At 45.0% G+C, this 24077-nt stretch overlaps 1 protein-coding gene across 4 annotated transcripts in view; it reads right to left on the reverse strand.

The window, feature by feature from the left end:
* Positions 1-9185: 9185 nt before the first annotated feature.
* VIT (vitrin) overlaps positions 9186-24077 on the reverse strand; it is a 118847-nt gene continuing 103955 nt past the window's right edge. For all 4 annotated transcript variants that reach the window (XM_043918246.1, XM_043918245.1, XM_043918247.1 and 1 more), the window contains 4 exons: positions 21862-21965; positions 17668-17894; positions 14781-15294; positions 9186-11220 (listed from right to left, as the gene is read on the reverse strand). In XM_043918246.1, coding sequence (XP_043774181.1) covers positions 11042-11220; positions 14781-15294; positions 17668-17894; positions 21862-21965 — 1024 coding nt within the window. In that variant the 3' untranslated portion in view covers positions 9186-11041. The remainder of the gene's footprint in view (positions 11221-14780; positions 15295-17667; positions 17895-21861; positions 21966-24077) is intronic.

Genomic DNA, 24077 nt, shown 5'->3' on the forward strand with positions numbered 1-24077 from the left:
AGAATATTTACCAAGATAGATCATACTCTGGACCATAAAACATGTCTCAATAAATTTTAAAGGATTCAAATCACACAAAGTATGTTCATAGACTACAGTGAAATTAAATTAGCAGCCAATAAAAGAAAGATGTCTGGAAAATTCCCAAGTATTTGAAAACTGAATAACACGTCTAAATAACCAAAGGGTAAAAGGAAAATTGAAAAGTATTTAGACTGGCAAGGGTGTGGAACAACAAGAACATTCATTTATTGCTGGGGAGAATGTAAATGGTGCAGCCACTTTGGAAGACAGTTTGGCAGTTTCTTACAAAACTAAACTTACTCTTAGCATGTAATCCAGCAATCATGCTCCTTGGTATTTACCCAACTGAGTTGAAAGCTTATAATCACACAAAAACCTGCACAAGGATGTTTGTAGAAACTTTATCACAATTGCCAAAAACGTGGAAGCAACCAACCTATGTGTTTCAGTAGGTAGATGGATTAAAAAAAAACTGTGATACATCCAGACAATGGAATATTATTCAGCACTAAGAAAAGAAACGAGTTGTCAAGTCATGAAAAGACCTGGTAGAAACTTAAATTCATATTACTAAGTGAAAGAAGCCAATCTGCAAAGACTGTATACTGTATATTTTCAGAAACTCTAGAGACCATAACATGATCAGTGGTTTCTAGGAACTGGGGTGAAGGGAGGGATGAATAAGCACAGCACAGAGGATTTTTATGACAGTGAAACTATTTGTATGATATTGTAATGGTAGATACCTGCTGTACATTTGTCAAAACCCACAGAATGTAGAATACCAAGAGTGAAACTTAATGTAAACTATGAGCTTTGCGTAATAAGGATGTGTTAGTATAGGTGTATCTATTTTAATAAATGTACCACTCTGGTGGGGGATGTTGGTGGGGGACTCTGTGTTCGTGGAGGGGAGACTAGGGATATATAGGAAATCTTTGTACTTTTTGTTCAATTTTGCTGTGAACCTGAAACTTCTCTAAAAAATAAAGTCTATTTTAAAATATTGGGGAAAAAACATTTTGAACTGAATGAAAATGAAAACCTACCAAAATTTGTAGGATGCAACTAAAGAGTGCTTAAAGGAAAGTTTTTATAGCACTGAACTCCTGTATGGGGAAAGAAGAAAGCTCTCAATTCGATGAGCTCAGCTTTCACTTTAAGAAATAACACAAAGAAAGTAAAGTAAACCCAAAGAAGAACAAAGGGAATGATAAAAATAAGAGCAAAAATCAATAAAATATAAAGCAGAAAAACACAAGAGAAAGCCAATGGTGGAAACAGCTGATTTTCTTGAGAAGATGAATAAAAGGAAAGCTCTTCTGGCTGATTCTCCAGACAAACTCCTGCCCAAATGGGTAAAGGAGGGGACTTGCAACACCACCTCACACCCAGGAAAAATGACAAGAGAGATCTCTGAGTAATGAGAAAATATCTGTACTCCTATGTGCTAATAATCAGTTTCCAAAATCAAGTGAGACCCAATGTGTTCTTCTGTGAGGAAAAAGCACAGGATTTCTTTGTTTTCCCAGGAAAGTTGTTTTGAACTAGTCATTTGAAAAGTTTACATATATATTGTATTTGAAAATTCTAAAACAGTACTGCTTTAACTAATTCTATACTTGCAGCTTCACAATTTACATATCCTTCTTCCATTTTCAACCCCCTTTATTCAGAATTTATAAATTTGAACCTTCTTCATAGGTTCACTTTTTTGGGGGGATGGGGAGAAATAGACAATTTGCTGTGTTTATTCTTGCTTGAACAGAGAATCTAAATTGATCATCAGTGAATAGGATAAACATTCAGAAACAAGTATGTCTATTCTCTTAATCCTGACATTTGAAGAAAATTTATGAAGAACATTTATATAAAATAAGTTTCAGATGTTCAATAAAGGCAGTATAATTCAGGAATCTAAGGTCATGACGAATATCCCAAGCCAATGAGGTAATGTTTCTCAGTCAAATCAATATTTAATCATTTAGCTTCTAAAAACAGCGCCATCAAGCAGATGATCAAAATTGTCACTGGCGAGTACTCAGAATGTAAAAAGACGAGTAAGTCATGGACTCTGTTCCATACAGTTTTCTCTTTTTTCCCACACTCTTCTTTCCTTACATGAGAGGTAGCACGGTTTATTCTCTTTTGCACTTTGCTTGCTTCTTTAGTTCATAGCTTCACTTAAATTTATTCCCTGGCTTATTTCTGTTTTCTTCTATGAGGAGCAAACCTTAAATGATTTGTTGTTTCCCCCAAAATATTGCTGCATAATTTTATTGCATTTACTGAAATCCTACTCTATTTACTTAAATCATTTGTTTTTTTTAATGAGAAAACTTGGATTTAAACCTGCCATTTATCCAGATGTGTGACTCTGGGACAAGTCGCATCTCTGAGTCTCTATTTTTCCCTCTGAAAATGGTGCCTTTACATCTATTATTCCAATTAAGTCCCTCAGAGATAGTGCCAGGCACATGAAAGACCCTCAGGAAAGCCAGCTTCTCCACTCCCTTCCTCCTCATTCCCACCCTGCCAACCTCAGGCAGCTGCAAATAGGGCCTGGCCCACAGGGGAAAACTTCACTGTGGAGAGTTCTGGACTTGGTAACCAAAAGCAACACATTACAAAGACCTCTTGTTTTTAGAAACCTTCATAATCTGAATGTTTCCAGGTGATTTATTTAGAAACCTCCTTAGAAAAGGAGTCAAACTAAAGTAAAACTAATTTTCTCCATTCCTAATTTTTTCCAGAAAATAGATTTACTGAAGAGAATTTATAGGCAAAGCTATATTCAGGAGGAAAAGTTAAGAAAGCTCCCTTTCAGTTCCCCAAGCATGCTTTGTCAAGGTGCAGGCTTGCTCCTTCAACCACAGAGGGGTTTACCCCAGCTGTGGTAGCCAATACTGCCCCATTTCTCTCCCGTGACACACAGCAAGAATCAGTTTTAGTATTGCTTTCTCTAATGTCCTTGACCGCAGGCTTTTTCTGCACAGGCTTCTTCAGGTAGTGACTCCTACCTGATCTGCCCAGGCAACACCTATGCACTGTCCCAGCCCAAAGTCTGCCAGGGCACCAGTGCAGGTGTGGCATAGGTCCAAAGAGGAGATTCTTTGTTCTGCTCTTTGCTCCTTAATGAAGAGTTCCCCAGTCCCTGGCAGGTCATTGCAGCTGGGACAGGTGACAGGGTTAGGACTCGGCATTGCTGTGGATGTGTGAGATGAGGGGCATTCAGAAATCTCGTGGGAGTCAGTGCTATGGTAGGGAGGGCTTCCCAAGGCATCGGGGAAAAGCAGATGCTGTAAAGTGGCCAGGCGGTCCCCAAGCAACAGGGGTCACTGCCATGACCAGGGGTCAATAGGTTTGGCAGGTAAGGACACAAAGGACCCAAGTGGATTAGGTTGGTTTACTCCACAGTCAGCCCCCTTGTCCCAAGGACAGGATCAGAGCAAAAGGGCCCGGATGACAGGCAACATGAGTCGTTGCGGGGGAACTCCTGGTGGCTCAGTGGTAAAGAAACCACCTGCAGTGCAGGAGACGTGGATTTGATTCCTGGATCGGGAAGATTCACTAGAGAAGGGCATGGCAACCCACTCCAGTATTCTTGCCTGGGAAATCTCGTGGGCAGAGGAGCCTGGCAGGCTACAGTCAATGGGGTCACAAACAGCTGGACACGACTTAGCAACTAAACCACCACCACCAATTCCAGGGGGCAGTGAATTCACTTTACAGGCTGCAGCTGCACCCTAAGGTGGATAGTCCTTGACTGAAAAAAATGTTTTGTGAACACCTCCTACATGATGGAGAGGTGGACAGAGTGGCTGTGACAGCTCCTCACAAACTACCCACCTTGCTATATTCATGAGGTGGCCTGAGGGCATCGCAACCAGACGTGGGGCGGCCGGACCCGAGCGTGGCCCACGGTGCCTGTGTGGAGGTGTGCAAGGTCGCCAGGGTGCCCGGCACAGCCCTTCTCCTACTGCCTTTCACCTAAGGAGATTATCCCCAGATGTAGAGTTTGGTTAGAGAAAATTTCTTAGAGCCACTTGTTTCTTAAATACTTAGTTTTAATAAATGTCCAGAATCTCTTGAAATCAAAACAGTTCATTAACCAAATACCTTCTCTTTAAAAGGAAAAGTTTGAGGGAGGCTCCACACTGCCCACTCAGCTGCCTGGGGCATGTATAGGTACCTGCCACTTAATCTGTGTTTAAGAACCTGTGAGCAGATGGACTAACATCATCTGAGCTGGTGTGTAATTGCCTACATAATGATCAGAGAAATACGAAAAGGGACACGAAGGCAAAAGGCAACTTAGGACTTCAAGTAACAGTCCAGTCTCCCAGGGTCTTGGATTTGAGGCTGCAGAGTAGAAAATAGAGTTTTGTATGTTTTCAGTGACACACAGAACTTCTAGCACCTTTCATGGAACATTGGGACTGCATAACTGATGTCTAGGATTGATTTTAACCTCGTCACCGAATTTCTCTAAGCCTCCTCAGCCTGAGTGCAAATGAAGGCCTGTCACGATAATTCCCCAGGGGTGTTGGCTGGTCCTCCCTGATAAACTGCAGGACCGAGTATCTGGGCAGAGGTGGGGGAAGGGTCTCTGTCGGATGCCCCAGATCTGCTCACGAACAAGCCTGTGGCCTTGCCAGCATCTTGCCAGCTCCCCTGTGGGCAGCTCTCTGCTGAGGCTGCCACGGCTCCACTGGTATTTTGTTTCCAGAGATCTCTGCTAACTGTCCAGGATTAGAGTGACTCCAGGATGAAAAGGTTGGTTTTCCACTTTGGGAGAATGCCTTCTCTCTGTAGGTAAGAGCAGGCATGTGGGTGTTCCAGGCCTTGCATTTAGGTCAGAGGAGCTGGAAAGATCCCCTGGAGTTTCCACACTGCCCTGTCCCCTGTTCAATGAGGGTATTCTCTTAGGAGAAAACCAAATTACACTGCCACTTTGCCATTTAGAAAACTGCGTCTGCTCATTTATTTTGCTTGGTGCGTATCTTAGACAGTCATTTCCACAGCGGTTTGTAACCTTCAACTTGTCCCTGTTCCCTCTTTAGCTTTAAAATGCCACACAACCCCCCTACTGAGATTGAAAAGAAACTCCCTTTCACTATGATTTCAAGGAGAACTTGTAGAGTATTAGGATAATTGAAAAAAAAAAATCGATATCATAATATCCAGATACAGGTTTACAAATGCCTTGGGGATGTCAGACCAACAACAATTACATTGATTTCGGGTCTTGTTTCGATGTTTGCACAGTTTCCATGGCTTCCAGAGCCTTGCAGTTTCTGTGCCCTGGGCAGTCATGTAAAGGCTTTTTGTTGAGAACCCAGATTCCGATTTGCCATTAACCTGAATACACCCTGCTCACCTCAACCAAGTGTGAAACTAGAGGAGTCTCAGAAAGGAGCTATTCAGCTGGAATTGTATTTTTTATATGAAAGTCTCAGCTGCCAAGCCGAGTATAGTATTTGCTTACTTGGGCAGCTTATTGCCTGTGGGCCCAGTTAGTATAAGAGGAATGGCAGGGATAAAGTTAAGCTCAGTATTTTTCAATTACAGAACATAAAAAAAAAAAGAAAAGAAAAAAAGCAAAGCCTTTATTGAAGTTACAATCTTTCAATCTTATTTGTTTGCCATGTAGATGGTTATTTAAAGAGTACTTTTCTCCTCAATTACATCTTCGTACTAAAAGTAGAGGTGGATCCCAGAGGCAGCAGTTCGGCCTCCCTGATGATCTGAACAGTTTTCAATGGCTAATGGCCTATAAACGAGTAATATCTTGTGGCTATTGAGGCCAAGAGACGTGAAAAGGAGTCTTTGACAGTTGTGGGTTTTCTTGGATAAAATTTCTAAGCAAAACAGAGGGAGATTGCAGAACTGGAAGACTATTACTCAGCCTGCATTTGGTTTTCCAAATTCAGAAACTTGTGGGCATCCATTTGTCAGCATTCAAGACAATCCAGGAACCTCAAAAGTTTATTAACTGTAAGGTGATCGGACAGAACGATGTGAATGCTCCTCCCCAGCCCGCTGTGTCAGCTTGGGGTGCTGTGTGGCCCTACTGAAGGAGGCCACATCGAGAGGTCAGTCCTTAGTGTGTGGACAGCGTCACTCACTTCCCACTCTGCAGAGCTGTTCAACAATTTCCAGATGAAGCTCATCTAGAGGAGAGGAGAGTGAAAGGGCCACCTGATTTTCCAGTCCTGCTCTTGTTCTCCCCCTCCTTTCTGAGACTCTGCTGTCTCCCTGACCTTGGAGTTCATGAGTTCTTCCATTTTTCTTCACCAAATCCCCCCTTTGCTTGAGTTAGTGTGAGTTGAGTTTCTGTTACTTGTACCTGAGAGAACTTGAACCCACACAGCCCCCTGGCTCTGACCTGGCCCCTGCCTCTCCCTCCAGCCCTTTTCCTGACACCCCTGCCTCAGCCTCAAGTTTCATGTGTCACTCTGTATTTCACACTGTTCCAAGCCTCCTTGCCTCCCTCAGCATCTCAGGCAGGGACCAGGTCTTATTTATCTTTGTATCCGAGTGGCTGTCACAATGCCTGACACATCATAGGTGCTTAAAACACATTTACTGAATGAAACTCAGGAAGGTAAACAGAAAGTGGGATTTCCATTTCTGTGGGAAACATAAGAGTGTAAGGTGAGGAATAGTTTCTCTGTGAGTAGATACCCTAGAAAGGCAGTGATTGTAACAGGCAGTAATGAACCTAAGAAGGGTTCAAAAGAGTGCCGAGCCTGCATGGAAGTAGGTCCTCTCTCTTGCCACCATATCCCATTTCTTTCTGAAAAATCTCTGCCTCCTGTTCTACCAAGGTTATTGTATTAGGGGTTAGAACTCTCAGGCAACTTAGATTCAGAGTTCTCATCCCCTGTGTTCCATGTCCTTGATGAAGTATGTGTGAATTGTGTCCCCTAAGGAAAAGGGACAAGGAGGTCACTGGAAAATAGGTGGGTCGGGACTGTATATCCAGAGAGCCCAAGTCTACCTGGGTAAGTCAGGGAAGGCTCCAAAGAGGAGACGGCATTTGGACTGAGACTTGAAGGATGGTTAGGAGTTTATCAAAGGATGAGGAGCCCAGCGTGTTCAGGGAGCTACAGGAGCTATGGACTGTAGATTATAATCACCCAGCTTAAATGAAGGCAGGTGGCTATCCAGAGAAGCAGGAGGAGCGATGGGGGGAAGTACAGTTTGCACTGGATATTTAACAGACTCCTCACTTTGTACATTTAAGATCCTGAGCACACACGTAGCAGAATTATACATAAATTTTAAATTGTCAAGCTTACTAGAGAATCCCCTATGCAGCAACTTGGGTTTAATTCCCAGATCTGCCTCTCCCAGCCCTATGACCTTGCGCAAGTTACCTGACATCTTCATACTTCAGCTACATGATCCGTAAAGTGAGAATAATAATAGTACTTCTTGCCATAAATCGTAGGGATGGGTGAGGTAATACACGTGAAGTCCTTAGAACAGTCCCCGGCATGCAGCAAACACTAATTATTAAACACTTCACGATTTCTCTCATGAGGTTGTTTGCGATCACCAGTCATGCACTTTGTGCATAATCTCATGATATTAATTTTACCATTTTAATTGTTTATTTGCGTGGGGTTTCTCACTGGACTGTGAATTCTTCAAAGCCATTAGTTGAATAAATATCTCTTTCTAAAGTAATTGAATTCATTTCAAGCATATTTCCTACTTACTACATTTACATATTGGTAACCCAAGGGGAGAACTTTTCTTAGGATTGTGACTGAAAAATAACATTATTTTCCGAAAATTCCTCTTTTAGGCTGTAAAATCTTTGACCACAGAAGCATCATCTTCTTTATAAAACCATGCCGGTCCCCCTGAGATTATGCTGGGAAACTTGCTTCATGGAGGTTTTGTCCTGATCAAAGGGATTAAAGAGCCCAGAGAAACAAAAAATATCTGAACCCTGTCAGTTTGCTTGAAAATTTTTAGCAGAGCCTTGTTGCAAAACGTATGACCAAGAAACCTCAAAGACCCTTAACTCCCAAGAGGTGGGCCAGTTGAGTGGAGTTTAGACATCACTACATCCAGAGAGGCTGGCCGGACACTTCCACTTGTTTTGGTTGATTTGGAGGAGAAAGGGCACAGAAGTTCTCTGCTGAGACCTCGGAATGAATGATCGAGTTGATTTAGGAGATTGGCTCATGTCTGCAGGATCCAGAGCGCTCCGCAAGGCTGGACCAGAGGCCCCAAGTGTGCAGAAGCAGGTGTGTTTGTGGGATGGGCATGGGAGAGGGGGTGGGGTTTTGAGCCCCCAGAAGTCTGTCAAGTGAACCAGGAATTTGGACGACAAGAGATCTGAATTCTGGTTCTGTCCTTTTGTATCTGCACAGTCCTCTTAAGGCCTAGGTTTCCTTTTTTTTTTTTTTTGTCATTGAAGGGTTTGATGTAGATTGTCTCCAAAGTTCTGTTTCTGGTGTTCTGGTATCAGTGCTGGCCCGGTGGTGTCAGGCACAGTTTAGGTTGAGTAAAGCAGCTTTTATATGCAAGTCTCCCATGGCACCCACCACCACCAGGACGCTTGTCTCCACCTGAGCTGTGCGAACCCAGACCTGACCCAGCCCCAACCACACCGCAGCCTCCCTGCTCCTCTTGGCTGCCCAGAGGCCCCCAGCCCTTCTTGCCTGCTCTTACCTGAAGTCTGGTTCTCTTCCTCCACCTCCTGAGACAGGGCTGCTCATGCTCTCTCACCGCACATCTCAGGCCTGGAGTCAGGACAGGTCTGCTCCCAGCCCCCTTGAAGATGGCCTCGGCCCTCCTGCCTTGTCACTGCGGTCCTCTCCCAACCTCCTGGGCTGCTCTGTCCCCGCTGGGCACACATGAGCTTGGCTCACTGCGTCTCTCTCCATCCTGACACCGTCACCATCTCTCGAGACTTGAACATCCACATGGGCAATTCTAACAACCCTGTGACCTCTGAGAGCCTCAACGACCTCACTTCTGGTGGTCCACGCAGCATATACTCAAGTAGGGGACAACATATCAACAACGGACATGTCTGAAGAGGTTTCATTTATCTTCAAAATTATGACACCTATAGCTAGGGTGACCATATAACTTATTTTCCAAACTGGTACAGTAAATGAAAGAGAACACCAAAATAATTAAATTATATCATTTTTGGAAATATTTACTTATTGATGACAAATTGGTTTTCATATCAAAGCCTCTGTAAAATAATTATATTCCAAAGCTGTTTTCCAAAATAAGACTTTTCTTTAAAAAATTAACTTGTGTACATTGAAGCAACATTGAAAAAAACTTTATATCAATTACCTGCACATTCAAAATGATAGGCAGAATAATTGCCCCTAGTACTTATGTCTTGTAATTAGTTTCCTAGCTAAATCTGTCACTGGTACCTTAATGAAGAATTTCCTTTTTGAAGCTAGTTGTCATATTTTGAAGTTTTTGAACAAATCTGTTTGCAATTGCTTTTGAAGTAAAATTTATGGTTAATAAATTTGAAATCACTGACACCTTTCTTGGTAGACCACAACATTTTTAATTGCCGATAACCCCTCAGGTATTGAGAGATTGGTAAATTCTACACAAATTCTACTAAATGGATACTATTTTTGATTCAAAATTTCTTACATAAATATTTCGCCCCAAGTATTAATACAGGTACTATCTTTTGGCTTGTATTCAGAGTACCATTCTCCAAAATACATTTTTACAGAATATAACTTGTCAAGTAGGGTATAGCTATTTAGAATGCTCCTGAATGCTCCCTATCGCATATGTAATTTCATATCCTAATGAATAAGTCCTTGGAAGTAAAAAGTGGGGTTCAACCAAACCCAGGCCAGCTTATTTGAATGGAACTATTAATAGGAGTATCTAGTTAACAAATGAAATATCCAAGATGGATGTTAAACTAAATGGGACCCAGACAGCAGGCATATAAACGGGGACTCTCCCAGATAACAGCTCTAACACTGACCCTCTGAGGCGGCTCGTAGTTCTCCATCCTGGCAGCACATCATCAGTATCATCAGAGAGCTCATCAGACCTGCCGATGATCCATCCGGTTTTCATCCCAAAGACTCAGCTTTCATAGATTGGGATGGGACCCGGGAATGAGCATTTTACTCTAAAACGATGCTAACAAGCAGCTTGGGCTGAGAGCGGCTGTACCAGCCTGATGCCTCTAAAGCCAGGTCACTAGAAGCGTGGGAGGCTCAAGGTGGAGGGGACTTATGTATACACATAGCAGATTCACTTTGTTGTGCAGCAGAAACCAACACAGCATGGTAAAGCAATGATACTCCAATTAAAAAAAGAATATGGGGGAAAAAGGAGAAGAAGCCAGGTCAGTGTGGTCCTCCAGGGCCATTCCCTGCAGGAACACAGCGATTCCCGTAACAGAGAAGACGGAGGTAAGCCAGGAGCAGCCATGCGGCGGCCGCGTTGTCCCTGCACTCACGTGGGTGCGCCATCACCTTGAGCCAGGAGAGGGCGCGCGGCAGGTGCTCTGGGGCATGAACAGAGGGTGGCCCTGCCGCAACCCTGTGGGCATGCCCCAGAACACAGAGTGATTGCATGAAATCCTTTCAAACATGCAATTAACCAACTCCTATATTGTCATGACAAAAATGAAACTTGTGGGGAGTTAACAGATTTCTGACTGGAGATGAAGATGTTAAAAATCTCACAAAAGCTCTAGGTAAGCCTGTTCTAAGTGCTTTGTTCTATTTTCAATATTTATTTTAAAAACAATTCTCAAAATGTAAAATCCCCAGCATTCCCAAAGCAAGGTATCTTTTTGGCTCATCCTACAAATTAATGATCATCTTTCTAACTCCAAGTATGAAAAACCCTGGCAAAGAAAAATAACAAGACGTGGTTTGCAAGCCCTGCCTTCCTGGCTGTCCCACGTGTGCCCCGTAAAGTGTCGGGGGTCATCCCAGAGCCAGTCGGGAGAGTAGCTTTTGCTGGTGCTTGGCCTGCTCTGAACTCAGTTCCGAGGCTGTGAGTTGAACTCTGTGCAGATGTTCTGAATGACCTTGGGGACGATTTTGTAGAGGTTGTCAAACTCGTCCACGAAGAAGGCGTGGTCCCTGGCAGGGTGAGTGGCGATGACGTCCAGCTCGTCCTGGGCAGCCCAGGCCACGCCTATGGCATAGGTGATCACGCCTGTGGGGACAAAGGGTGGATGAAGTGAATGTCCCCAAGGAAAAGTGTGACATCCACCCTTGCCTTCCTGCCACCCTTTTGGCCACTGAACACAACCAAATCCAAAATCAGAAATGTGCCCAAAGCATGAACATGTGCTGCATACCAGCAGCAGTGAAACTGATACAGTTGCTCTCTCTCAGGGGTTTACCATCCTTTTGAGAAAAAAAACTACAGAAGGATGGAGTCAATCCATGATAAGAATTTCATGAGGAGCAGCAAGAGAATGATATCTGGGACAAGCAAAACTTGGGTGCCCTGCAGATTATACCCCATGGCACACACCTGCTCTATGTGTAAAGTCACGCAAAACTGAGTCTTAACTGCCTCAAAATCTTTTAAATGTAAGTGAAACAATGGGTAGTCAAATCCACCTGCCTTCACTAATCAAGATTGTTTTAAGACTTGCATGTCCTGCAAGTGGCTTGTAGCCTCACCAATAAGATGTTTGCCTGAGTTGTTCTCCAGAAACTTGGAGTCAGCTGAGCTGAGACTCAGCTGTGTCTAGTTCAGCTGCGCTGGTTAAGACTGGATAGGATCACTTATCCCCTCAACCTGGCATGCGTGAATGCCCACTTAGTGGCCTTTAGAACACGTGCAGAGGCCTGTAGCCTAGTTACGCCTGCGCAGGACAATTCTGTATCTTTTCCTCCCCACAACTTGGATGCCCCACTCCTTTGCTATCCTGTAAAGCCCTGAGCCCCTTGCCTTTGGGGAGGTAGACTTGTGACTGGTTCTCCTGCCTGCCTTGTGGGTAAGCCCTCTCTTTGCGCAAACCTTGGCCAAAAAACACACAAAAACAAAAAACAAAACCAGTGGAGCTGAATCACTTTAGGCTTGAGGGTGACTTTACAAGCCATAAGCTCCAACTGCGAGGATTTCCGGAGCAGGAAAACTTGCACAAGGACCTGGAGAGCTGGCGAGCCAGCATCTGCTCCATCACCACAGAAAAGTAAGTGTTTACAGATAAGGAAGGAACTAACAGCACTGACTGCTCCAGGGGGATCATTGGAGATGAAAGGGAAAAGGGATTCATTGAATTCAGAAGAAACATGAATAAGATGCCGGTAGCTTGGAAGGAGAAGTGTCCGGGGAGTCAAAGCCAAAGAAAGAAACCAAGTGAATTGCTGTGAGTTGAGATTGAAAGAGAAAATGAAGATATGGGGCAGTAGGCGTGTGGCTGTAAAGACAGCCAGAACATGGGATCAAAGGGAATTTTTTCCTTCTTTAGGAAGGGAGACCTGGGTTCCAACCCTGGGTCGGGAAGATCCCCTGGAGAAGGAAATGGCACCCCACTCCAGTACTCTTGCCTGGAAAATTCCATGGATGGAGGAGCCTGGTAGGCTAGAGTCCATGGGGTCACAAAGAGTCAGGCACGCCTGAGTGACTTCACCTTAGGAAGGGAGGGACTGGAGCTTGTCTAGATCCAAAGGGGAATGAATATAGTAGGATTAAAGGGTTTGGGCTATAACCATGGACTGAGATGCCTCAGGGAGAAGAGGAATTCAGAGAGCAGGCATCTGTCCTTAGTGGGGAGGCAGACTGCCTGGAGTGTGGTTCTTGACTGGGGCAGCTGGTGAGCAGGTGCTGACCTATTCCCATGCCCCCTCCAGGCTGACCAGGGTGAGATAAGCAAGATGGCCATGAGATGGCGGGCAGAGCCTGGGGAGGGGCTTCTGCCCAGGCTCCATTCCCCTACCTCCCCGCCACCCGCAGGGCCATGGCTTTCTCTAGCATCTTCCAGGTTCCCTTTCCTGCTGATGGGAGCATCATCCACACCACAGGTGGTTCTGGGCTAAGCTGTTCTCCTATTGTGGCTCATTAAGCTGCCAGGTTCTTTTCTCACCTTTCCAGTGACTTTTCTCTGAACATTATCTACATTGGGCAAAGTCAGGGTTGGGCTTTAAAAATGCTGCCAAGTGGTCACAGGAAGAGTCTAGCTGCAGAACAGGGCTTAGACCCACCAAGATCTCATTTCTATTCAAAGATGGAAGGGCTGCCCTCTCCCACCCCCGACCCAAGTAAAGACAACAAGACCAATATTAGAGATTTAGCTTTTCACATCCTGCAGTCCAACCTTACTGTAGAGAACTTTCTACTGGCAATTCTGATAGATGGTCCCCCAGCCTTGGCTTGGACACCCTCAGGGACACCCCAGTGCTCATGGCTTCCATGTCACTTGCATCTGTTGGTCCTTGTTTAAAGATACCCAGAACACGATAGCCCTCACAATGCCTGGGACATCTTCCTAGGTCTTCACTTTCTCCTGACCAGTGGGTCAAGGATACCCTCTGGGTGAGGCTCAAGGAGAGGCATCGAGAAAAATGAGTGAGAGGAGCTGAGCACAAGCTGGGGACGGACGATCTTGGGCTTGTCATCAAGAGTTGCCCCACCTGGCTCTGCCCACTCACTTTGGAACTTTGGGCAGTTTGCTTCTGAACCATAAGCCATCTTCACTCTGCTGACAGGAGCCCAAGGGGCCTGTGACTGCTGGCACATGGGCCACCTGCCATCCCACCATTATGCGTGCTCCCTATGGGTAAATCACTGGGAAGACTGTCTGAACCTGGTGTCTGGGTACTTTTCCAGAAGCCAGAAATACTGGTTCCTGAAGGCTTATTTTTATATCCCTGCTTGTTTAAGGAAGGAGTAAAAGCAGCTTTAAAGAATATGGGCAATCCTGCAAACAAACCCAAATTAAACGGAGGCAGAGACTTAGTGCACGCACACATATGCACATACATGTGCACACACAGACAAAAAAAAACTTCCCCCACAATAGGTTAAGTCTTGTTCACTAGTACTTACTACAAGTTTTTGGTTCACTGACAACTCCATTTACTTTTATTGTCATTACTAGTATTGCTGTCACTAGGGGTTTTCTCCAGGTTGTTTGTATTTTCCTTGTATTTTATGGCACTTTTCAAAACAAGGATTATATATAGATTTTGTCCAAAAGGCTTTACATATGACTGATTTTTTGAACATTTACAAAAAAACATTTTGCTCATTTTTCATGGTTTTAAACTTTCTGTTATCCTCTTCCAAATTTCATATGGAAATATCTCTTTAAATATTTTGAATGAAAATTTCCTTGAGGTCTTCCCCAGACCTCCAATATCTGGTTAGCAATTGCTTTTATGATAGTATTATACGTCTCTTTTAAAACGTCCATTTTCTTCAAGTTTCTAACACAATTTTGTGGTCTTCAGCAGAGATTAGAGTGAGGAGTCAAATTCCTCTTTGATGCATCACATGTTGGTGTGTGCAGCCTCAGAGTGTGGGACGTAAAGAAGAGGGGTAGCATCCACAGGCCTTGATGCTGTGGAAACTACCCTCATGTCCTTGCCTGAACCTTCTTCACTACCCACAGGGCCCTGTGGTGTTGAACTACACCCTAATGCCCTAGGGTTGTGAACATTTTAGTAGGTACTAGACAGAACCAGTGCCCAGAGAGACAACCCACCAAGCCCCAGAGGTCTGCTCAGCCCCACACTGGTCAGCACGACCAGCTCACTCACCCTTGTGATGGGCGAGCATGGCTGGTATTCGGATGTCGTCATAGGACCTCCCGTCGGTGATGAGTATCATTAGCTTCCTCTTATTGGGCTTGGACTTCTTGAAGAGCAGTTCCAGGGCATAGTTGATGGCAGCCCCCGTGCTGGTCCCTCCACTCCAGTACCCCACCCTCTTGATGGCATTGAGGACATCAGATTTGGTGCTGTACTCATCGAACCCAAACTCCAGCCGCTGCTCATAGGTGTATTGCATGGCCCCGATCCGCGTGTCTGTGTCTGAAATCTCAAACTCCCTGCTGAGGTTGGCCACAAACTGGAGGACCGTGCGGAAGTTGCTGGTCCCCACGCTGCTGGAGCCGTCGATGACGAAGCCGATGTCGGCCGAGTTTAAGCAGGTCTTGCTGCAGGCCAGTCGGTCGGTGTCACAGACCCGCTTCACCAGGGGCTGCACGGTCTTGTGGAGGCTGAACCAGTTCTGCACGGTGAGTGAGTAGAAGCCGTTGGTTCTGCACACAGCCTGGAAGACAGGGGCGGCCACCCGCCAGGTCAGGGGTCTCACCCAAGGCCTCTGTCCACCTTGGTTCACCCAGTCAGGTGCTCACTGGGCGGAGGCCCCTCAGGTTATCTCTGACCCACTCCCCCACCCTCAGCCAGGTCTCTGCTTTCATGGAGAACCATCAGTCAAGCAAGTCCACAGGGAGAGGGGAATTGCTGGTTTCAGCTTCATATTATGCCTCTCCAGGCTGCTGGTTTGTACTGGCAGCCAGCCATAAGGCTGGCATTGGTGGGCACCAGCCCACGAGGATTAAAGAAAGCTTTTGTTCTGACTGGGAAAACAAAAGGCACACAGCAGATGAAGCTTAAGAACCAGTTAGAGAGCAGACCTGCATCCAGCAAGAAGTGGTACCCAACTAGATGTTCTTAACATCATTTCACTACCCACGCCCTGCCCACCTTAACCCTACAGGGTGGAATTCTAACCCACTTGTCATGAAGGAAGAAACTGAGGGCCAGTTGTGAAGCGACATCCTTTAGGTCACAACTCAAATCTCTTTGCCCTCAGAACCCCAGCTCTGTCCCCTGGACAACCCTGCCCCCAGGCAAATGAATGTTTACTTGCGCCCAAGCATGGTCCAGAAAAAACTCAAGGTGCCTGCAAATAAACATTGAGCAAGCTGGTTGGTGTGCTCCTGGAAGTGACCATTTCCCTTGCCACTGCCTCTCTGGAGGTCACAGAGAGAATCACAGACCTGCTGGCTTTGGATGAAGGTGTATAATTAAAACATTATTTGAAAACAAGAAATGACTTTAAAATGTCCTGGGAAATGTACTTTAATTGGTTTGTAAAAACCTAATGGGGTTCACAAAACTTTCCATTGCTTAGGCGGCATATGAGAGGGTGTTGAGGCTGAGCTGAATTCTAGCCAATGGATGGGGGGCGGGGGTCCCCACCAGGCAGTCTGAGTCAGTCACAACAGGAGAGAGTGTGGTGCTTGGCATGGGCAGGACACCGGGTGGCTGGCGCTAGGAAGCTGGGTTAAGACCACCCTCCAGAAGACCTCAGGAGTAACAGCAAGTGGAGAAGGATTTGGAGCAAGGACCCTGTGGGACTGGGAAAAAGCACGAGATTTACTGTGAAATCTAAAACAAACTGGGGAGATCCAGAAGGGAGAAAGGACAGATGTAAAGTATCAATACTCGCTTGAACTGGGGAGGTGGCACTGGGCGTGGGAAAGATTGGGCAGATGTGAGCTACGTGACATGGGAGCTGACAAGTTGTTCTGGGGGTGACTCCGGGTGTCTGGGACAGCTGTGGGGCTAATGCACAGTCCAGAGGAAGAAGGAATTTGAGTGGGAAAGATGATGCACTTGGCATGTTGCATGTAGAATTTAAGGTTCTTCAGGTCATCGGGTGGAGACTAGTCAATCAGATGGAAACAGATGCTACTGAGCTCCAGAGAAAGCAGGGCGGGAGACACACACATGTGTCCCTGCTTGTGAGTGAAGGCTGAAGCTGTGGCCCTGGGAGAGATTCTGGAGGGAAAAAAACTAGTAAGAACATAGGAGAGAGCCAAGGAAGTCTACGCTTTGGGTACAAGATGGAAAAGAGGAGGGAGCAAGTGAAGTAAGAGCCACACTGTGTCCTAGAGGTTAAGGGAGACAGGAATGATGATGAAGTGCAGGGTCTCTGCCGGGAGCTGAGCCCCAGGAGATCTGGAGACAGGATGCTAACACTGGGGTTATCCCCCATCCTGTCCTCCTCCTTTCCTTTTTAAACCTGGGATCCTGTCTTTGGAGAAAGGTTTATGTGGGGTCTACTGTATAAAGCATACACAAAGTGAGCTGCACTGGGGGAACAGGACTAGATTCCCATCTGTTCTGCCTCCTTGTCCTGTTGGGCATCTTCGCAGAACTCAGGGGCAGCTGAGTCTGAAAGTCTGCGCTCCCTAGTGTGGTTTAGTACCTTTCCTTTTCTTGTTTATCAGATGAGTTGACTTGTGGTGCATGTGTGCCCATGTGTGTGCTCGCGTGAGGACTGGCTGGGCTGCCCAGCTGCGGTCCCCTGGGGCTATGAGAGGCGCTCGGGGAAGCCTCTGATGTGAGGCTTTGGGGACCCTGCTCCTCCCAAGGTGCCGATGCCAGGCCTCAGTTCACCAGGTGTGTGGTGGGTTGTGGGGCCTTGCTTTGAGAGGGTAACTCCAGGTTCCAGACTCCCTAGTCTCTCACTGGAGGCCCTCCTGCCTAGAAATGAACTTAATATCCATTTGAAAAACACGAGACCCAGCCTGGATGGCTGCTACAGCCGTGCAAAGTGTAAGGCGTTCTTACGTTGGGTGGGTTTTCCACTTACATGCCTTACATAGAAGGCGTACTTTGTTTGCAAACATACCTTGTTTGCGAAGTTGGGCTCCAGCATGTACTGCTTCTCATTTTCAGAGGCACCTTCAATGGTGATGAAGAAAATGTTGATTCCTGACTCTCTCGCCAACCTCGAGGCCTCCTCCACCTTGTCCGTGGGCCAGCCATCCACCATCACCACGGCCACGTTGGGAGCACCGCCTCTGTTTCCATTAACTTTGGAAAAGAAGTTCTTGGTCACAAAGGAGATGGCCCGGCCTGGAAGAGAAAGAAAACTCATGCTTGGAGTGATTGTGGAACAGATCAGAGCGGCACAAAGAGGTGCAGAAAAATTATCCATTCCCTCCTTTGTTGGCTTGTTTCCTTTTTGAATCATGTTAACTAGTTTTGGGTGTACAGTTCAGTGGTTTTAAGTACATTCACGATATTATGGAACCTATACCACTAGCCATTTCCCTCCCCAGCTTCATTTTGAGCTTCAAGTTCTGATTTTCTCTTGTTTTGAAAAGGTTTTATACCATTTGAAGCCACATGGATGGACTTAGAAATTATCATACTAAGTGAAGTAAGTCTGACAGAGACAGACAAATAGTCTATGATAACACTTACATGGAATCTGAAAATTAATATAAATGACTCTCTATACAAAATAGAAACAGACTCACATAGAAAACAAACACATGGTTACCAAGGAAGAAAGGAGGAGGGGAATAAATTAGGAATATTGGATTAACAGATGCAAATTACTATATATAAAACAGATAACACCAAAGATTTACTGTAAAACATAGGGAACAATATTCAATATCTTGTAATAACCCGTAATGGAAAATAATCTGAAAAAAAATCACTTTGTTGTATACCTGAACCTAACATAATACTGTAAATAAACAATACTTCAATTTTAAAAATTAAAAAATTAAAGTTTTCAAGACCAGCATGCAGGTGAGAAAAGCTTTCCATGGGCACAATAGTGTCTGTTCTTTGCCTGGGTGCTGGAGCTGACCTCACTAAGCCCCGGAGCCGTTTCCAAAAGTGCGGGGCAGCCCTCTCCTTGGGCTTTGAGGGCTTGCAGTGAGCTCGACTCTCCAGCTGTGGAAGGGTGCATTCTGGATTCAGTGGACTCTCGTGTCATTTCCACTAGAGACACAGGTCTGGCTGGCCTTGGGCACCACACCAAGAGCTGAGAGATGTGTTCTAACCTGGCTGTGCTTTTTACTGGCCACGTGGGCCTGGATAGGTCACTCCAGACTAGGTTTCCATGATGACAGCCTGCCTCAACTGGGCGCGGCAGTTGTGAGGGATGACGCAGCTTCCCAGCATGCCTTTCTCAAGCATATACTTAACACTTGTCTCGGGCCTTAGGAGACTTTTGGAATCAAGGAGGGTGAGAAACTATACCAGTTTTCTGGGATTTTCCGAGGTTTAGCCCTGAAAGTCCCATATGCCCTTGGGCAAACTGGGATGACTGATCACCCCGGAGGCAGGGCTCTTAACCTGGCCTCTGTGGACCCTTGGGCACTGGGGGTGAGTATCCACAAATCCCTTGAATTTATCCACAGTATTTTGTGTATATAAGTATTTATTTGGGCACAAAGGCCATGGCTTTCAAAGGGATCCTCCGTCTAAATAAAAGTTAAGAGCTACATTCTTAAGACATTAGGGTTATAACATTACACTCAAGGCTTCTTTGGTTTTGGCCAGCATCTTGGCATCACTGACTAGTACAATTTTATCTGTCAAGTGAAAGGATCAAATGGTTACATACTCAGTTGCTGGAGAAGTGTCTTGGAGAACCCATGTGAGCTGGCAGCGTGGAAACCTCAGAGAACTGTGTTCACAGCCAAAGCTGATTTCCCTCAAGGCCCAAGGCACCCAGCAGTCCCCTCTGGTTTACTGTTAGCTGCCTGTAGGCAGAGTGCAGGGAGCCCTCAGAAGATCACCTTGACCTCATCCAGTTTTAAATCTGGAGGCCATGGTCAATTTGCACTCAATACATGTTCCATTAGCCTTCTAGCATGTCTTGAAAGCAGAGGCTAGAAATCTGAAAATTGCATTGTTGAGATTTCCTTGCACCTAGAGTTCTGGATGTGTTTTAGTTTCATGAGATGATACACACATGAAGTTTAGAAGATAAACATAGGGTAGAGGTGGTACTTTTGATTCTGCTATTTTTGTAGCCAAGTCTGTAGAGTGTTTGACTTTTCCAGGGTAGTGTTAGCAGAGGTGCCCATGATTGGTGACCAGCTTCCTTGGTGTTGAGAAGGTAGGGTGCAAAGCATGTATTTTTACATGCAGGCAAGGCATGTTTTTGGAGCTGGCAGTTGTAGCAGAAGTTTCCCGATCAGCATGGCTTCCTGGCTGAAGCAGATTCCTAAAGACGCTGCAGTGGTAGAATCGAGAAAGCAATTTTCTGGTCTTGGAAGAGGCATGGCTCCTCGGAGGTCCTGGATCTGCAGGAAGCCTTTGGAAGCCATCTTTGAAAACTCAGCCTAGAGTATGTTTCTTCAGTAATTCTCAAAACCATTTCATACCCTGAAATAAATCCCTTTTTGCTTAAATCAGCTGGAATGGGTTCTGTTCTCTAAACTCAAACCCCCATCAATACAGGGCAGATATAGAACATGTTACCTACTAAAAAAACATATACTGGTTTTATTAAGACACCTCTCTAATCCCATCAAGGACATAGGATGTCTTCTGAAGTTTTAGAGTTTTACTCATGATACCTTACTGGAATTTCACTGATCTAAGTATCAAATTGAAAACAATCAGACATCAACTCTATCATGTTTGTGATTAGGCAATATCCGATTTGGTGTCTCGGATCCAAGTGACTTGGATGGGGTTTATTTAGAATTGTTCAGAGATCAAAGGCTCTTCATTTGCTACTTACTAATGTACTGGTCTAAACAGATGTACATTGAAGTGGGGAGGGAAGTAATAAATCAGATGTACTGTAATTGTGAAGATGCTCCTTCAAAGATAGCTGTATTCCTTGTGCACATTCCATGCCAAAAAACATGGCTCACATCTCCATTTCCCTGGATTGTGATGGTCCAGACAGGGTCCCTGAGGAGTGGGCAGTCCTTCCAGTGCCCCAAAGTCAGACTGTAGCCCACCAGGCTCCTCTGTCCATGGAATTCTCCAGGCAAGAATACTGGAGTGGTTAGCCATTCCTTTCTCCAGGGGATCTTCCTCACCCAGGAATCAAACCCGGGTCTCCCTCATTGCAGGCAGATTCTTTACCTCTGTGCCACCAGGGAAGCCCAAAGTCAGACTACCATTTATAAATTGGTATACTGGCATGGGCTCATTAGTGACCTTTGAACTCAGTTAGTGTGAAACTACTTCTAATGCCTGGTCGCCTCTGGGGAACTGATAAAATGGAGTTTCTGCACCTGCTCCACTGAAGGCTAGATTTTGACCTTGGGATTATGGTCACTCCCACTCCACCCCATCACCACCAGGAAGGCTCAGATATCACAGGAGACACAGCTTGAAACAAAGACCATGTGTCTGCACAGTTACCTCTGTAACAGGAGCTGATCAGAGAAAGATTCCCAAGGAGCACTGTGAAGCTCCCTGAATGGAGCCAGTTACAAATTTTATTTATTTTTAAATTTTATTTATTTATTTATTATTTGGCTGTGCTGCGTCTTCGCTGCTGCATAGGCTTTTCTCTAGTTGTGGGAAGTGGGGGCTGTTCTCTAGTTGTGGCGCTCGGGCTTCTCATTGTAGTGGGTTCTCTGGTTGCAGAGCATGGGCTCTGGGGCACAGGCTCAATTGTTCCACAGCATGTGGATTCAACCTGTGTCTCCTGAATTGGAAGGCACATTCTTTACCACTGAGCCACCAGGGAAGCCCAAATTTTATTTTTATTAAAAAAATTTTTTTTACAAGATACAAAGAAAAATAGTTGATAACTTGTAGACTTGTCATGGTAGTTGAAGCAGTAGTCCTACTTGTCCTAAAGAAAACTGCTATCCTGAGGAAACAGGTCTGTTAAGAACTCTCCAGCATGTGTGCAATAATGATTTTTGCCCCCAATCCACGGTAATACTTTAGGAAAGATACAGATATTCTGTGACTCATTTCTTAATGGATTATTTGGATTTTTCCATTTTCTATCTAGGATGCTAGCAGACGACCACATGGAAGGAGAACCATAGTAGCAAGAAGATCTGAATCCGGATTAGACATTAGACAGATATTAGACATGTACCTGCATTAGACAACCCTCCTCTCTGAGAAATCTTCTCTATGGCTGCCTTCACGTCCTGGGAATTCATGTGAGTCTTGAGATTAAATTGGGTAGCAGGATTGTCTCTGAAGATTCAGAACAAGAAGTAAAAATTAGCGGGAAAATTCTTACCTTTGGAGCAAAGCAGAAATCAGAGTTGTTTTATATACAAATAGAATGGAAGCTGCTTCAAAACCTTAAGCTGGTGTTACACAATGCCCCGAAGAACTGTGGTGAGACGGGAGGACTGGGTCCTCTGCAGGGTGTGTAGAAAAAACTGATTCGTTTCAGGGCTCACGAGGTGTGGGTTCTGGTTTTGACTGTGCTGTCTCCTAGCTTCGTGACCTTGGGAAGTCATGTGACTTCTCTGGGCCTCAGTTTCCCCATAGAGAGAAAAATAAAGATCATCACGTTCATGGTGCTAGAGAGCAGAACTGTTGTCAAGTGGGATTTTGCAAATGTCAGGATGTCCCCAGGCTGCCCCAGTCCCTCCTCTCCAGGAAGAGAGTCTCAATTGATAGCCCCTCCCCGCCTCCCCCCACCCCGGTACCCCAGCACTGGAACTGCATCTTAACAGTCATGGCAAGGAGAACACATGGTTTTGTCTTTCTCATTCTGCGACTCCTGTGACTGGGTGAGAATATTCAAATCTTACCCGGAAGGTCAACATCTATTTTACTAAAGCCTGAAAAAGGTTAGCTGGAGAGGAGTTAGAGTGAATTCAGTGGAGAAACAGAATGAGAGCCCTTCTCTAGAAAGGAGTCTTTTCCCTTGGGTAACAGGCTTGGGAGCAGCTGAGCAGGGAGTGTGGGATCTTTCACGATCACGGAGACGGTGTGCCGGCAGGGTCGAGGGCTCTGTGGGATGGAAGTGTGTGGTCACACCCAGGATGAAGTGGGGATGCGTGGTGAAATCACATCTCCCGAAGCACTGACAGTCAGTCACTGGCAGGGCCTCATGCAGGTGCGACCTTTAAGGTCACACGGGGCCCTGAACTCCAAAAGAGCCTGCGCTTGCTTCAATGCTCTTCCATACCTGCTCCATCAAACCACCCACATCCCCTTTTGCAGTCCTTCTTCTGACTCATCAGATCATCCCCACAGTATGCATTCTTGATACCCTCTGATAATGTCCTCATCAAATACCAGGTCCTGTCAGATCAACCTCTCCAATATCTCTTGTGACTCTCGCATCCCTCCCCTCACCCTCCTCGAGTTTGGACTTTGATCTTTTTCCTGAACTATTGCTACAGCCTCCTTCTTGGTCTTCCTGTGCCACAGTGGGCTGTCCAGAGTATGTCTTACCCCACAGGTGCTAAGAGCCTGTCAGAGGTGGATTAACCTACATGCTAACAATACCTCTTCATATTTGTAATTTTGGGTTCTTTTTCCAAAAAGAATCCCCAAACTATATAAGCTTCAGAGTCCCCAAAGCCTGGATCTACCCTTGGTAACCAAAGAATATGAACTTTTCAGGGACTGAAAAAAAAAAATAAAACAACAACAAAGTATTATTAGCGACAAAACAGAAAATTGCAAAATTGATATTGACAATAATAACTATGTATTTGTCTAGCAAACATAATGTCCTAGACACCCCATTAACTATAAAAATTTTAACTCATAGAACTCTAACATTTGAAAATGATTGGGGGGCTAGATTTTTCTCATTTTGAAAGATTTCTTGAGAGTGTCTGACAATTGTGAAGAAATCATAGCTGACCATAAATTGTGTTGCTCGTAGACAAATAATTTCAAAAGCAAAAATACAGATTTTTCTTAAGTTTTTACAGAAAAAAGATTAAATGTGGAAGCTAGTCACCTAATCATATCTATACTGATCCTCCAGAAGCCTGTTCACAAGGCTGTCTGAATGTTGATAATTTTGTAGAGTGAGTGATCACCCATACTATGTCTACTGTCAAGCCTTGTTACCTGCAGTAGTTATGTTTTATAAAGTTGTTGCAAACATCACATTAGCAGGTCTCTGAGACATTGTTCCTAGGGAAAACAGGGGGTTGGATTCCTGTGGGCCTCTGGTCATATTTTCAGCAATAGGTCAGCATATTAACTTGTTTTATGTATGTTTCTGTTTCAAGGTACCCAGTTTAATATATGTTTCTTACAATAATTAATTATATGCATATTTTCTATATCATGAAACACTAGCTGAAAGGGTTTAACATTTTCCTGACCCTG

This window comes from Cervus elaphus, chromosome 11, assembly GCF_910594005.1.
Source record: "Cervus elaphus chromosome 11, mCerEla1.1, whole genome shotgun sequence".
NCBI classification, from domain to species: domain Eukaryota; kingdom Metazoa; phylum Chordata; class Mammalia; order Artiodactyla; family Cervidae; genus Cervus; species Cervus elaphus.